The 16704-nt window shown below is 32.3% G+C and overlaps 1 protein-coding gene and 1 non-coding gene across 2 annotated transcripts; both read left to right on the top strand.

The window, feature by feature from the left end:
• The first annotated feature begins 707 nt into the window (after positions 1 to 707).
• LOC121209136 (small nucleolar RNA R71) lies at positions 708 to 814 on the top strand. The gene has a single exon (XR_005904253.1). It is a non-coding gene; the product is annotated as a small nucleolar RNA R71 (small nucleolar RNA).
• Positions 815 to 14336: 13522 nt separating this feature from the next.
• LOC107896694 (midnolin homolog) lies at positions 14337 to 16315 on the top strand. The gene has a single exon (XM_016821926.2). The coding sequence runs from the start codon at positions 14837 to 14839 to the stop codon at positions 16184 to 16186; it is 1350 nt and encodes a 449-aa protein (XP_016677415.2). The 5' UTR covers positions 14337 to 14836; the 3' UTR covers positions 16187 to 16315.
• Positions 16316 to 16704: the final 389 nt, after the last annotated feature.

The following is a 16704-nucleotide window of genomic DNA, read 5'->3' as shown; positions in this document are numbered from 1 at the left end:
TAACCTTGTTACAACAGCTGCTTATTGTTTTATTTGACTCTCTTGCAAATGCTCCGTTGATGTATAGCTTACTATCATGCTCATCAATTGGCTCATTTGATCTTCTAACTTAGTCAACGTAGTCCTAGTTTGAATGCACTCAAATTGCACTTATCTCACTTTTGTCCTCATTGACTGCATTTCCCCCTCTATACGGTCCAACTTTTGACCACATACAATATGGTCATTCAAATTGGTCATCTCTTGAGCTTTCTGCAAATAAAGAGGTTTATAAGTATGATTTTAACTACTCTGAATAGCATTACCTCATCATTGGTTTCCACCCCATCTCAAGTTCTGGTGATCTTGCTATCTAGGATTATAAGTGTTTGAATATGGGTTTCCACCCCTATTCCCTATGTAGTTCACCTCTTCGGACTGGTTCTTAGAGTATTAATCAGTGGTCCTGACTGCTTCATTCATCATGGGTCTAGTAGACGTCAACTCCAACCGATTAAGTTTATCCAATATTTGTTGTTACTTGTCTTCCTCATGGCCAACTTTGGCCATAGGTGTTCTTGGACCATAAGTAAATCTTTCGTTCAGCCATTGGCAAGACTTCATGGCCATGTTCTCTATCAGTTGACAGACTTCATGGCCCGTCTAGTCCTGACATTGAATTCCCATCTAACCTATTGTAGAACATCTGCAACCTTAATCATTAAAGCAAACCATGATGAGGGCATCTCTATACGAGCAATTTAAAATGCTTCCAAGATTCGTAAAAGTTTTATCCTTCTATCTGTTTAAAGTCGGTAGTGTCTCTTCTCAGTTGGACAATTTTGCTGGTAGGGAAGAATTTGTGCAGAAATTTCTCTGCAAGCTCATTCCATGTAGTAATTAATCCTAATGTCTGCAAATCTAACTAAGAAAAGGCATTATCGATTAAGGAAAAGGGGAGCAACCAAAGACCAATAGCGTCATCGATGACCCGTTAAACATAAAAGTGTCACAAAGCTGGATAAATCGTTTTAAATGTTGATTCAGGTTCTCAATTATCGCCCCTCTGAATTGAGGATTTTTCTGAATCATTTGGACCATTGTCGACTTTATTTCAAAATTGTTCATAGTTATTGTCGGTCTTGTGATATTGCCTTGTATTGCGTCCAAATTTGGTAGAGCATAGTGTCAAAGCATCCTTTTTTCACAAGCCATGGGTGGCTCTATTGGTAACTGGTGTTGTGGTGGTGGCGGCTCTTGTTTGTTGTATTTTTAGTTGTTTTATTAATTCTTTCTTGATTTGCTTCATTATTGTGAATAAAGTTCTCAATCATTTTTTTTGTTGATTCAAGAAAAAGTTGGGTATTGGTTCTTGGAATATTAATGATATATAGAAAAATATCCATGTATATCTTTTCAATGAAAAATTTCATAAAAAAAATAGAATTTCTGGATTTATCTAATATTTCTTCTTTTTACTATTTGCCAAAATTTTTTTGATGATTCTAATATTTTATCCTGATAACTTATTTTGTTAGAACTACTATTTCTTGAGTTAGAAATTCGTTTTTCTTGTCTTTTATAATTAGAATTTTTTGTATTTGATTTTTTATTGTGTTTGTTCTCTTAGTCAGATCTTGTGGATCATCAAACAATGGATTATCACATGGTAGATCAACCACAACAAGTGAGTTATTTTGCATCTGTTATTGTTGCTGCTATTGAAGACTACGGTGTTTGATTCTTTTTAGATCAATGGCTGGCTCTATAAGTTTGCCCCCACTCCGAGTCACATACTAAGTTCCACGAAGAAAGAGAAATAAGTTAGAAAGTTAAATAAATTAATAAAAATTAAAAATCATATCCATAATTTGATAAATTTTCTAACTATCCTATTAAGCATAAAAATTAAAATACTCTAATGGTGAAGCTTCCTTGGCAATGACACCAACAACTTGACCACCTCCCGGCGTACTATCGTTGGGAGTGAGAATATTGCAACTAGAGATAGGAATTTAGGTTGTGCCCGTAAGTATATGAGTCAGGTTGGAATATAGTTTTGTACAATGAAGTATAGGAAATACTTCAAGGATCATACCCAAAGGAGGCTTGACTAAATTAATACTAATTTCTGTGCTAATAAGTTTAACTAGTACTCTAACCAAATTATATTATGATGATTCATAATGTGGTGATAAAAAGGAATTCTAAATAAAGAATATAAACTATCGGCAGAAATAAATTGTGAATATTATCATATCTAATGGCAGAAGACTAACTCACTTTAGTGTTCATAGTTAACTCCTATTTAAGGTTTTATCCAATCAACTAATCATTAACCTAATAGGGCCTTCCACTAACCTAATAAGTCGGCAAGCTCTATTTATCTCTCAATGTCACAGGTCAAACTGAGTTAGGATAAGGTTTTCACGGTAGACTATACCGATTTCAGGTTCATATCTGTAACAATCTGGTTTAGACCCTAGTTGGAATAGTGGTTTCAAGACCACAAATCCGATTCAAAAAAATATTTTAATATTATTTTCCGTTATTATTATATGTGAATTAGTATGTGTGAAAATTTCGTTTGAAAATTTGGTCATTTGCGTGCTTAATTTGATAAAATGACCTAATTGCATAAAATGTAAAAGTTGTGTTCTATTTGTTAAAGTGCCTATTTGCTAGTTGAAGTGCCTATTTGCTATGTATTTATAATTGAGACGTCCTTATGTTGTAAATAGACCATTAACATGGTTAATGGACTTTTATGGACAACTATTATAAGCTTTTATTATCATTTCATTAAGGTTAAAAATGGTATTTGATGATTTATGTTAATATTAATAAAACAAAACATGTTAATGGATGATTCATTCATCCTTATTGCTGAAAATCACAAGAAAAATAAAGAAAATAAGCTTCTTAGGGTTCGCTAAGCAAATTGTTGATTGAGGTATGAGTTTTGTTCCATTTTTTATAATTTCTACGTTTTTTGTGATCGTTTCTTAGAGTTCTATCAAGCCCATTTTGAAATATGCCGTTGATGAAATTATAAGCTTTGTAAAGTTAGTTGTTGGTAAATGAAAGATATGTTTTAGGTTAACATGTTTTGTCTTTGAATTTTTGATGAATTTGAGTAATTTGGGATAAATTGTAAAAAGGAGAATTTGAGGGACTAAAATGTAAAATAAATGAAATATGTGGACTCATATGAGCATTAGGAATATTTGGCCAAGCATATGTCTAAGGAAATTTTGTGTCTTTTGTGATTTTTGTGATTAGGGACTAAATTGTCGAAATGTGAAAATATGAGGGTTAATTTGTAAAATGAGCTAAATATATGTTTTTGGATTGATTTGAATGATTTGGTGAATAAAAGAGTTAAATTTTAATTTACAAAGATCAAGAATTAAAGAAAACAGAATTAGATCGAGAAAAGTCGAAAGTCGTCAAGTAGCTGATTTCGTCTATCTGAATCCGTCCGAGGTAAGTCTATATACAAATAAATGTGTTTTGAATTGAATTACTATCAATTATATGCTATTGATCTATGATGAATGAATATATGTGTTGAGAAAAATGAGATATCCGAGAAAGTATCGACAAAGTTCCGACATCCGAAAAGCCCCGTACGATCCTTAGGAATAGTTAGGATACATATGTCATGACATGGTATTTGATATATGTTATCGTGTAAAAGACCACGCCTAGGACGTTGGCATCGACTTATGATTTACGTGTAAGACCATGTCTGGGATGTTGGCATCGTATTTGATTTCATGTAAGACCCTGTCTGGGACAGTGGCATCGATATTTGATTACATGTATGACCACGTCTAGGACATTGGCATTGTACGAGCCTTCTGAGCTATCAGCGTATCCTTATGATTCCGAACTGTTCAAGGGCATTCTGAGAAAATAGATGACTATGTGAATTTGTATCAGACTCAGGTACGTTTGAATTGTATATCATGTTTGAGAATGAAAGGTAAATATATGTACCTTGATGAATATGTGATATAAGTATGAGTTACTATGAGAATGAGTTATGATATGTATATGTGAATTATGTTCAAATGAAATATAAGAGATATATCGCTGAATGAATGTATTTTGCCTTAAATTATATGAATGAATTGATGTTATTTGTTAAGTTTATTTGTATATGACTTATTAAGCTTTTGAAAGCTTACTTTGTGTGTGTTTGTATTGTTTTATAAATATCGAAGCTATTGAGAGCTCGAGGGTCATCTAGGATTATCACCACACTATCAAACTTTATTTTGGTACATTTTGAAAGTGTAAATTTTAAAGTATGGTATGTATAGGCTAGAGGTAGTTGAATATGTTTCGTGATGTGTATATTTAGCCATGTGATATGGCTTAATTATGGTTGAACTTATGGTTTGATTTTGGTATATGTTATTTAATGCAAATTATGCTTATGTGGTGTGTTTATGAATAACCAAATGAAGTGGTCAATTTTGGTAAGTTTTGATATGTGCAAATTTGTGAAATTGGTAAATTTATAGCATGTAATTGAATGAAAATAAAATGAGGTTATGAAACAAATGTTTAGATATGATTTTGTCTTATGTTTTGGCATAATTTGGTATGACTATTAAGCATGAAATTGGTTGAAAATGTTATGGCATGATCGGTATAAGTTTTGGTATTGAAATTGGTTGAAATTATAGTAAAAATGTGCTTGGTTTGATGCTTGTAGGTTTGACCCAAATTGGGTGGCAAATTGGCTTTTCAAATGGCCTATTTTTGTCCATATGGGTAGAGACACGGGCGTGTTGCTAGCCATATGACTCAAGTCAATCTCGACCACGGCCAAGGCACACGGGCATGTCTTGTGGCCATGTGATTAAGTATGTATGCCCTGATTTGACACGGTCTAAACACACGGGTGTGTCTAATGCCATGTGAGGCATACAGCCTATTCACACGGGCGTGTGACCTCTGTAACTTAGAAAAATTATTTAAGTTTCGAAAAATTTTGTATGTGTTCGGTTTGGTCCCAAACATTCTCCAAAGCATGTTTAAGGTTCCGTAAACCTTCTAAAGGGACTATTTGTGTATGAATTGCTATAATATGATGATGTATGATTTATGATTTTGTAATGTTTCAATTTGTCTGGTAATGCCTTTAACCCTAGTCCGACGACGAATACGGGTTAGGGATGTTACAATATCTACCTACATAACTTCTCAGGATTGTCAAGGCTAGACTTTAAGTTCTTCCTTTCCCAACCAACTGATCCACTAAGAACCCTACATAGTCGTCAACTAATATCACATCCACTTGTTTATCTTTCTAAGGGTTTAGTTTCTCATGGATCTAACAAACATCATAGATTTGAATTGAAACATGAACATATTGCAAAATCAAATAAAGAGGACAGAAAGATCGTTAATATTGTATTGAAACTTAAAGCATAATCATTGACAAAGTTTAATTAAGTCACAATTTGAATCTCCCAAAGAACAAAACACTACCGAGAATGAAAGAAACTAAAACTAAAAAAAACTAAGAATGAAAGTGAAAATAAAAACGAGGTAAAAAGTCACCTAAAACAACTAACTAAACTTCATTAAATTGTGTTGTACAAACAAAAACACCCTTGCTCTTTTAAGTGGCCACGTCAAGCTAGTGTTGTGACACCCTTGGTCTATGTCGCGACATCCTTGGCAGTTTACCCCTTGGTGTATTCTGGCTACTATGTTGCGACATACAAGCTCTATGTTGCAACATCGGGAGTAATCCACTATCTTTTACCCTAAATTGATGTCCTGCACACTCACCTAACATGTCAGTCTACCTTTAGGCCTAATTTGGCCCAATAGGTCAAATAAAACACCAAAATTACTCATTTCATTCCCTAAGTACTAAAGATAAAAACTAAGTAAAAAATAACTAAATTGCTCTCTAACAAGATCATTAAGTATAAAAAGAGGTTTATTATGCTACAACGAATTACAACAAATCAAACTACAGATCGAAGCTTGTGACGAATGCACACAATACGTCCCATAAAGGTCAACTGATTAAATAAGGCTCATTTGAGCCAGTTGAACTGGCATGATTCGTGGAATATATGGAAAAGTAGATGGTCAGTGGAACATTCCAGTAAAACTAGAGTTATCATGGTGAATGTTATAAATCTTAAGGGATAAGATCGAATAAAGTTTAAATCCCTTAGGACTCTCATCTTGCAATAGGTTTTAATCTTGACCATCAATGTAATTTAAACTATTACATTGGATCTAGGGGAGCTCAACTATAAATAGAGGCCTACCCCTTCATTTGTAATCATCCCATTCATAGTAATTGAATACTATTGAGAGCATTTACTCAAGCATTTAATGTGCTTAGTTTTTTTATGGCTTTTTTGTTCACTTTTTACTTTTTAATTTGCAATTTGCTTCTGCTTTACTTTGGTGCCTTAAAGAATTTCCATTGTGAATTTTCACTTTTCAAGAGTTAGGTTGAATTAAGTAGACTTGAAGTAAAGAAATCACTTAAAACTCACAGTTAGTCAGACTAAAGTACTAACATTGTGACATATGCACAGGTCTACTTCAAATTCAATCATGTGGCAATGCAAATATATAAAAAAGAGATCCAAAAAAATTAGATACACTTTTATAACTATTTGAACGATTAATATTTTTATAACTTAACCATTGCATTTATAGAAATAATTATACTTGTCATGCATATTAAGTTTTAAATCGATCTAACATATATCTCTATTATATCAATTGAGAATATCATCTTTATCTATCTATTTGGCTAAATAAATGACATTTCATTCCATAACAATTAATAGATTACAATCGGCAAGCAAGGCCTTGGGGTGGATCTCCCAACAAATTAGAAGAGTATTTAACTCCTAAAGTGGCTTTTGCCACCAAAGGAGCCATAACATTACAATTACAATGAAATCGCGTAAAAGACACGTACATACAACAGGAGAGGCCTTACCAAATAGAGTGGATGATCGCTTCAACCTCCCATGGAATCACAATTGCTCTATTCAAAATTGTGATTAGTTTCAGGCTATTAGATTCACCAATTACAGTTTCCATTCATTCTTTGGGATAAGATCTATTCCCATACAAATCGCTTGGTCTTACATAACTAAAGAGCTAGGAGTTGGAATTCTCTTTTTGTCACCATCTATCATCAAACCCACTTTATCTAATCCTGCAACTACTAAACCAATTTCCCTATTGTGATTATTGAAAGTTGCATCACAGTTTAACTTGAGCACTTTTAGAAAGGGAAGGTTCCATTGAAGGGTAGGTATCCTTGAAGTTTAAGAGTGATTTAGGGGAGTAGAGAATATGTAAAATTCTCATTTACTTTAAGCTAAACCTAAAATGGATCCATCTTATTGCCTTAAAAAACTTTTTATTTGCTCATTTTTTGAATTTTTCAACATATGAAAGCCATAAGGCTAATATCATCATTTTGGTTGTGGTTGTTTAACATTGTAACAAAATACGGATACGTCGATTATGACACAATCAAATTCCTATAAGAAAAGGGTTATGCCTAAACTTGGAACAACCTTAATCAAGCTTAAAAAAAGGATAAAGGAAAAACAAGTGCTCAATTGATCCATCATATTCTTGCATCTATGGCATTTGTCCATCCTATTTTTATGTCTTTCTATCAGATTCTCCTTTGAGGCAATGAAATTTCAACAACATCTCCAAATGAATATTTATAATTTTGGTAGACATTTGAGCTTTTAGATATTCTTGCAAACTACTTGATTATCTTGAAAATTTCATAAAGCATAGGAGCTTGTTGAATGCTTCAATTGATCCATCATATTCTTGCATCTATGGCATTTGTCCATCCTATTTTTATGTCTTTTTATGAGATTCTCCTTTGAGGCAATGAAATTTTGACAACATCTCCAAATGAATATTTATAATTTTGGTAGACATTTGAGCTTTTAGATATTCTTGCAAACTACTTGATTATCTTGAAAACTTCATAAAGCATAGGAGCTTGTTGAATGCTTATCATCCTAGGTAAGTAAGGCATATCTCAATTTAATTGTATACATTACATATCTAATGAATCGCATGTTAAGTGATCATCAGTGCTTTCAAGTCCAATAGAAATTATGTAAAGTGATTATACATTATAAGGGTGGAACGTTATATTGAGAAGGTCATTGTTTTAACAACATTCATGATCAACAAATTCATGAAGCATAAAGGTCTCTAGGAATCCCTTGACATCTTATGATACTTGAAAATTTTCAACCTTTGGAACCCATTTATCATCGCCAAAATAGATGTATCGTCCATTACCGAAATTCCATCACATTCCTTTTTTTAAGGCATTAAATACTTTTCCATTAACTTTTCTAATCTCAAGAAGCAACTTTTGGCGTCGAAGAATTAATGTTGAAACCTATATGGAAGTTTTTCCCTTTAGAATTCAAGCATATAGAGATGTTGGACTACCTAGATAATGCCTTGCATGTTTCACAAGAAAAATTATATTAAATTTATTGAAATCCTTAAATTCCATGCCTTTTTTTCCCTAAGTTTAGTTAAATTTTACCATGCAATCTAATAAGTCTTCTTATTATTGCTCCCTCATTTCCCCATAAAAACCAACTAATAAGAGAATTAAGTTTATTTTCCAAAAGAAACAAGGATTTAAAAATAGTTCATGGCATACATTGGTATAACATTACCCACTGCTTTAATTGGTATTTTTTGTCCCATCATGGATAATAATTCGCCCTTCTATCTTTAGATTTTAGATCTTACTTTTTTTCGCAATAAAATAGATAGTCATTTTTTACCCTACCATAAATGGTGGGAAGGCCTAAATAACAAGTTTCAATGATGTCAACAGATATAATGAATTTTTATTTGAAGATTATTTTGTATCTTTTATTAATATTTGGCAGGAACATTATTGTTTATTTAGAAAAAATTAGTTGAATTTTATAATGCTCTTTGGAACACTAAGAGGGTTTTTAAAAATTTAATCATAATTGCATAGCTTTTGAAAAAGTTTGATAGTTATTAGCAAAAAACAAGGTGAGGAACTTTATGAAAATGTCAATTAATTTAGAAATAGCACAAAGATACTTCCTTTTCAACCTTTTCAATAGTTAATGAGAAGGAATTGGCAACAATCACGAAAAGAAAGGGGGTGAACGAGTCAACTTTTCTTATTCCTTTTGATGGTATGAAAGTTTCTCTTGTGTCTTCATTTAAAAAAATTGAAAATTTCATTGTGGTAATAAATTCCATGATCTTATCAACTCGTTCATCATTGAATCTCATTTATAAGAAAACCAAGTTTAAAAATCCCTCAATTCACTTTATCATAAGGCTTTTTGGGATCAGGTTTAACAGTTATCATATGTTTTTTTCTTTGTGTTCTTTCACTAATAATACCAAACAATCTTATGATCAATAATCAAATTGTCTTAAATTTGACAATTTGGGATGAAAGCTGCTTGAGCCTGCAGAATGGTATCCATTTTGTTTGCAAAAAATGCAATATTCAATCATGCACTAATCCTTTTCAAAAGCTTTCCAACGTGGAAGAGGTCCTTTACCATACAAATATCATCGCCTTTAATTTCCTCAAAAAACATATGATAGAATAAGCCTAAAAAACCGTCCAACCTAGGAGCCTTCATTGTGGCAAGGTTAAACACAACTACTTTGGTTTCTTCATTTATGATCATTGATTTAGTTTTTCATTCATCTCTGTATTAATAACACAATCAATACAATCCCTAATCATATTCTTAATCGTGTTTTTTTATTAGAAAAGAGGTTCTAGAAATGTTTTGTAATGAATGTTTTAATGTCATATTCATTAACAATCCAATCCCTATCATAGCTTTTAATTTGATCGATATGATTTTGCATTCGTTATTGGTGATGGTGGCACAAAAGAAAATAACATTTTGGTCTCATTGTTACATTTTAAAATGAGCAAATTTTGTTACTTTACTAATTAATTTATGTAAAATTGACAAAAAAATATTAATGTTGTAATTAATTGTCCTTAGGTGCTCACTCTTGAAATTGACAAATATTAAATTGCACAATATCCATATTGAGAAGGACTAAAGAGGTTTTTTTCCCCAACTATTCTCACTACTCTTCAATAAAGACAATTGTACCAATAGATGTACCAAACACAAACTTTCATATTAAAAGCTATGCTCTTATTTTGCTTGACTCTAGCTTTTCAGCATTCTTCCAGATTCATTTCAAAAGTCTATAATGTTCTTATCGACTTATTAACACACATAGTGCTTATGTCTTTAGCCACTTCAACGGTTGTCACTTTAATTGTAGACTTCTCAGGCGACAAACGTAGTATCTTTCAAACTATTTTTACCTTAAAATATTGCTCACTAAGAGTAGAAGTCTCATTAGTTATGCCACAATGTTTAACATAAAATTCAAATATGGTCTTATTATTAGACATTCATAAAGATTCAAACCTAGTGGTAAGCATTTAGAGCTTTGATAGCTTGACTTTAGGAGTTCATGAGTAGTTTCTAGAATAGTCCACGTTTCATGAGCAAAGACACATTTTGAAATTCTTTTGAATTCTTGTTAATTTAACCCTTTTGAAATAACAGACAATGATTTCGAATTAAAATTTTTTACTTTATGTTTTTCAAAGGTCTAGAGAGCTTCAAGCTTTGGGATATGTACATTTGTTTCACTGTAAGGAGGCTTTGTTCTAGTTAGAATCAGTCTTCATGCTTTCTTATCAATGGATTTTATGAAAGTCTTCATCCATGGATTCCTATTTACATAATTAGATCCATCCACAAGTGGTGGATGTATAATCAAATTGCCTTCCTTTAAACTTCCCATTGATACCAATTATAGGGTCTCATCAAATGATTTAAATGTGTGACCGTGATACCAATTGGAAATGCATAACTAGTAGTGAGGTGTGCTAAAAGATGTGGTACACCAATAAGAAAACACAAAAAGAATGAAAAATTGAACACATGAAGTTGTTAACGCAATTCAAACTTAACCTACATCTGTGGGGCCTTGCCTATAAATGAATTCTACTACTAAATCTCACGATATAAGCAATGATTTAAGCTCAACCTATCCTAACCCTCGAATAATTGTAGGCTCACCCAAGTACACTTAGTATGAACTCTTCCAAACTCATTCTTCCTATTGAAGTTAAAAAAAATAAAAACCAAATATAATTGTTACTTACTAATTTAACTCATTTGCTCCTTCTAAGTTCTATCAATCCTATGATAAAACCATCTATTTTCCCTTTTTCAACCCCATGACTAAACAATCTATTTATAGGCTTACAAAACTTCAACTTTAAATTTAAAGAAGATAATAATATTATTTAGTTGATAATTATTAACGATTTCAATTATCAACAAATGGCGTAATATTATCATAAATTAAATCTTCACATAATCACCCTATTGTTGTTAAATTATCTTCACATCATGATGTAAAAAAAATCTTTAGGAAGTAATAAGTCATTATCGTTAATTAATCACCAAATAATCTTCAAATAGTAACCACTCGAAAATGTTTAATTCAGATCAACACTATTAAATATGATTATCATTAAATAATACTTAACACAAATAGCCATCACATTATCAGCCAAAGAAGTCTTGATAAAGTGTGACTTTGCGTTATTGAATTCTAGAGCTTTGTGTAAATAAATCTTCTCGTTACATTAGTTGTCTTTTAGAGTAACACGTAAATTAGTGTAACTTTGTTGCTTAAATAAATTGGAATAAATCACTAGGTCAAATTTACCAACTATTTATAACAATATGCATACTTCCATAAACTATTATACCAACAATTATATATTTTTGGTTTACTCAAAATTTTTGATATATGCTATCAAAATCAATCAAAAATAAAATATCACGCTAAATATTAAGAAAATATTTTACAAGGATGACAAAAACGTAATATCAAAGAGAGGAAGACTTTTGCTCGTTTTGATAAATGCAAAAATCCAACATGCATGCATACATATAATATATGCACTTTCCTTTTTATACTTTGCTACATATTCAACTCTTCACGGGGTCAAATGAGACAAAAACAGTGTGTACCTCCATGTGCCTCTTCATCCAATGGCTGCTTCAAGAGTTTCATTGAGTAAGAAATAAATATCCAACTGTATTAAATTGAATTCTGTTAAAATACAAATTAATTGTCGATTTATAAAGCACTGAACTTCCCTCCTCTCTCTTTTTTTTTTTCTTTTTATATTTAATGCTAAACGCAGTGGTGGTTTGGAATTGTGACTTAGACATGGAATTTATGAAATTGGGTCTTAACTAATTCATGATAAAGAATTGAATAGCCAGTCTAGAATTATCCATATGTACACATGGTCATATATAGTAGATTAAGGATTGAAAATATATATTTATAAAAGTAGTTGAAATGATAAAAATATTAAAAAATTATGACGTTTTGGTGTTCAAATCCAATCAAGTATTATTCTTAGATTTTATATGCTTTGAAATGAAGAAGAGTTGAATTAGAACTCGATTAAAGGGAGACAATAAATCTCTTCAATTTCAAGTATATTAGTCAAAATGGAAGAAAAATATTAGTAGCATTCAATTTATTTGTTTATTTCTAACTTTTAAATAAAATACGAGTTTCATAAAAATGCAAAAAGAAAGAGGACAATTGATAGTTGAAGTATAAAGTGTCATATTATATCATAAAGTTTTGTGAAAAGTAGGTGTCGAAGATCATAGCGTATTGAGCAAAAAATGGAACATGGGATCCACAAATGTTTTTAACATATTGTGCACCAATCCAACAATTATCATGTTTTTTTTAATTAAAAAAATTAATTGTTTTAACCTTTTGATTAGCACTCAATATCAAATAATTGAAGTGAAAATATCATAATAAATGGTAAATAGTTTAGGGATAAGAAGGCGCATGCAGCAGCAAGAGTTGATGTGTTGAACAAATGAGTGGGAAAAGGAGGTTGGTGGATACAACATTGTGGGGGGTCACTCACTCTGGCCCTTTTCTTCCATTGCTGTCGCTCTTCCCTCTTCAACCAAATTTTCACAATCTTTTTCTTTGTTCTCCACTTATTGTTAACTCCTATCACTATTTAACTTAATTCCATTCCATTAATTTAATTTTTTCCAATTAACAAAGCAAAATAAATTGGGACGAGCAAATGAACCCGAGAAGGAGAGGGCCCTTCACAAACTAATTATGTCAAAATTATAATTTAAATCTTTTTAAATTATTAATAATTTAGTTTAAACATTTTTAATACAAATTTTTACTTATTTTATAATTTTATCTCAACCTTTCTAAATAAATTTTTTGGTTAATTATAACCAAAATCTATTTATATTAATCCACACAACTCTACCTTCTTTTTCTAATGATTTTTTTCAAAATTTTTAATAGTATAAAACCATATATTTATAATGTGTTCATGAATACATGTAATTGTTTAGGTCATGTATAAAATAATTATATATAACTTATTAACATATATATGATTTTAGTTTGTATTTCTAGTACATATACTAAAAAATAAAATATTATAACGAATAAATTAGTAACTTTAAAAATCGGGTAGGTTATCACAAATACCTCACTCCACCATATGCATTTAAAATAAAAAATCTCAGATGATATAAATTTTATTAAGTGGCCATCGTCTTAATAAAAATATTATAGAGATATTTGTATTAAGAGTTGATAATATTTTACTTTTATTATTTAAAAATAAATAAATTAACTTTTTTATATTAGAGCAGAAAGTAAATTAATCATTTTGGTTAAAAATTCCATCTATTTTTTACTATTAAAGCTAATTATTAATTGTATGTTAAAATGAAATACATGACACATCACATGCAATTATTTAATTATTCTATATTTTTAATAATAAGAATAAATAAAATTTTTAATAGTATTTAATCTATCGTACAAACAATAATTAACTCGTTTTTTAAATAAAAAATTAAATACAATCTTATTATTAATACAGTATCCTCTATTATAATTTTACCCTCATCCCTCGTTATACGAAACCCTTTTCTATGGAGTCTAATAATTTTTTATATTTTCAAGTATTATATATAAATAAGTTATAAGAAACTAATAATTGATTTTTATCAGGAAAGAAAAAGCCAAGTAAGCAGTAATATATTTAGAGATAAAAAACAAAGCGAATTTCATAATGCAATGGCAGAAAAAGAAGGAATCTACTCTAATCCATCCATCTACAAAGAAGAAGCATATTTTCTTCTTCTAAATTCTAATATATATTATATATAAAAAAATATAAAGAAGAAGAGCAAAGGGCAAAGCGAAGCAATGGAGTTAAAAGGAAAAACCCTTCCCAGGAGCTAAAGTGAGGAGTCAGAAGAGAGTGCTTTGGTTAGTAGATTCCTGTGGGAAGGTGATAGGCGGGGGGTTGATGAAAGCTAAAAAAGGGATTAGGGTTTAGCTTGTGTATGGTTTATATGATAATATCACTTTGTTTAATGTGTAGGCAAGTCAGTGTTCCACGTGCTCCTGGGGACTCTCTCCCCCCTCCCCCTCTTCAATGCCATATTTTTTTTCCCCACTCAATTACACTCTCTGACTCTCTGTTTCCCTTCTTTTGTTTGCATCTTCCCCTTCCCATTTCTCTCTCTTTTCTTGGCAGGGAAAAAAGTGAGTAACTTGTGGGAAAGCAAAAACAAAGGCCATATCTTTGATGTGAAAAGAGAGCAATACCAGTTACAAGGATCAAAGATTTTCTAGATATTTTTGCCTTCCCAGTTAGTTTAACATGATGGAAGGAATCAAAGGTGGAGGAGGAGGTAGAGTTGGTGTTGGTGTTGGTGTTGAAGAAGATATGGGAGATGGTATGCAATGCAGTAATCATCCTTATAGAAATAACCCTGGTGGGATTTGTGCTTTTTGCCTTCAAGAGAAGCTAGGCAAGTTGGTTTCTTCTTCTTTTCCTTTACCGATTCGTGCTTCACCTTCTTTTTCTTCTTCCCCGCCTTCTTTTAGATCTGATACTGGTGCCATTGCTACTAGTTGTGGCGGAAATGGTGGCGTTAGTGGTGGTGGTGGTGGTGTTGCCACTTTTTCCGCTTCTTCACTGTCTATGTCTGTTCGTCCCATAACAAAAACTAGGCTTGATAGTGGCAATAATAACAGTCATTATGAAGAATGTTATACAAGGCGGGCCAGGATCCCTTTCCTTTTGGCAAAGAAGAAAAAGAAGATCATGGTGGCATCATCAGATCATCATCATCACCACCACCACCATCATCATGCTAATATTGCTTTGAAGAGAAGCAAGTCAACTACAGCTCCCAGGAGAGGCCGGTTCTTGGATGGTGAAGTAGATAATGGTGGAGGCTTCAGTCCCAGAAAAAGAAGTGGTTTTTGGTCATTTCTCTATCTTTCTTCCAAGAGCCATAGTTCCAAAAAACCAGACAAGGTTGCTTCAATAGCACCACCGGCAGTCACTGTCTCAACAGCAACAACAATGGGGGGACCTTCATCCTCAAGTGCGGTCGTGAATGTAAAGCCAAAGGAGAAAAGCTTGGGTTCATCATTGTCGAGAAAAGGAGGCATTGTGGTAGTAGAAGAGGATGACAGCCCCAACAGTGAAGCCACTGCCTCAGCTGCATCATCATTTGAGCGCAAGGTTTCGAGATCCAGGTCCGTAGGCTGCGGAAGCCGGAGTTTCTCCGGTGATTTCTTCGAAAGGATCTCAACCGGGTTGGGAGATTGCACTCTCAGACGAGTTGAATCCCAAAGAGAAGGCAAACCAAAATCCTCCGCCGTCGGCGCCGCCTCATCATCATCAGCAATGAAAGAAAGGGTAAAATGCGGTGGCATATTCGGTGGTTTCATAATCACATCATCATCGTCTTCCTCCTCATCTTCATACTGGTTATCGTCATCAGCGGAGGATCATAACGGGAATGGGAAAGCAACAGGAGCAGCGCTGATCCATGGGAGGAGCAGGAGTTGGGGATGGGCATTTGCAAGCCCCATGAGAGCATTCACCAAACCATCCTTTGGTAAGAAAGATGCTACCACCGTCATTAGAGAATCAAACAACAAAAACACAACTCCCAATCTGGCTGCCATTCCTTCCTTATTAGCTGTTAGAAGCTAAAAATGATTCCAGTTAATACGCATTACATTGGCTTAATTATTATTGCCTGTTTATTTCCATATTTATTATCATATGTTCTTAAGAGACTCTATTCCTTTAGTAATGTTACACCCCTTAATCCCTTCCTTACTTGTTACTACTACTGCATCACATATATCTGCAATTAATTATATTTTGGACTCTTCATATTTTCTGATTCCTTAAATAATGTGTATTGTTTGTTAACGTTTGTAGTGTTGATTTGGAAGTAGTGTAAGAAACGTTTTTGCCCTCATCACATGCATTCACATGGCTGTATGACGGTCTTAAGACACATGCTTACCCCTTAAACAACCCCATTGACCGTTTGATTTTTCTGATTCTCAAACTACTTTAAGAAAACAATTAATACGTAATTCCAACCCTTATGTATTTATTTTATTACCAATCTCACCTGACAACACATCAAATGCTGGGATTCAGTTGATCAACTTAATTTCTTACATGTTTTGCTATTTGCTACTTTTCACATTGTTAGA

This window comes from Gossypium hirsutum, chromosome A10 (genome assembly GCF_007990345.1).
Source record: "Gossypium hirsutum isolate 1008001.06 chromosome A10, Gossypium_hirsutum_v2.1, whole genome shotgun sequence".
Classification (NCBI taxonomy): domain Eukaryota; kingdom Viridiplantae; phylum Streptophyta; class Magnoliopsida; order Malvales; family Malvaceae; genus Gossypium; species Gossypium hirsutum.
This window is presented reverse-complemented; position numbering and strand designations above follow the sequence as displayed.

Excerpts from the sequence above, each read along its gene's own strand:
- LOC107896694 (XM_016821926.2), top strand. The coding sequence starts at position 14,837 with ATGATGGAAGGAATCAAAGGTGGAGGAGGAGGTAGAGTTGGTGTTGGT.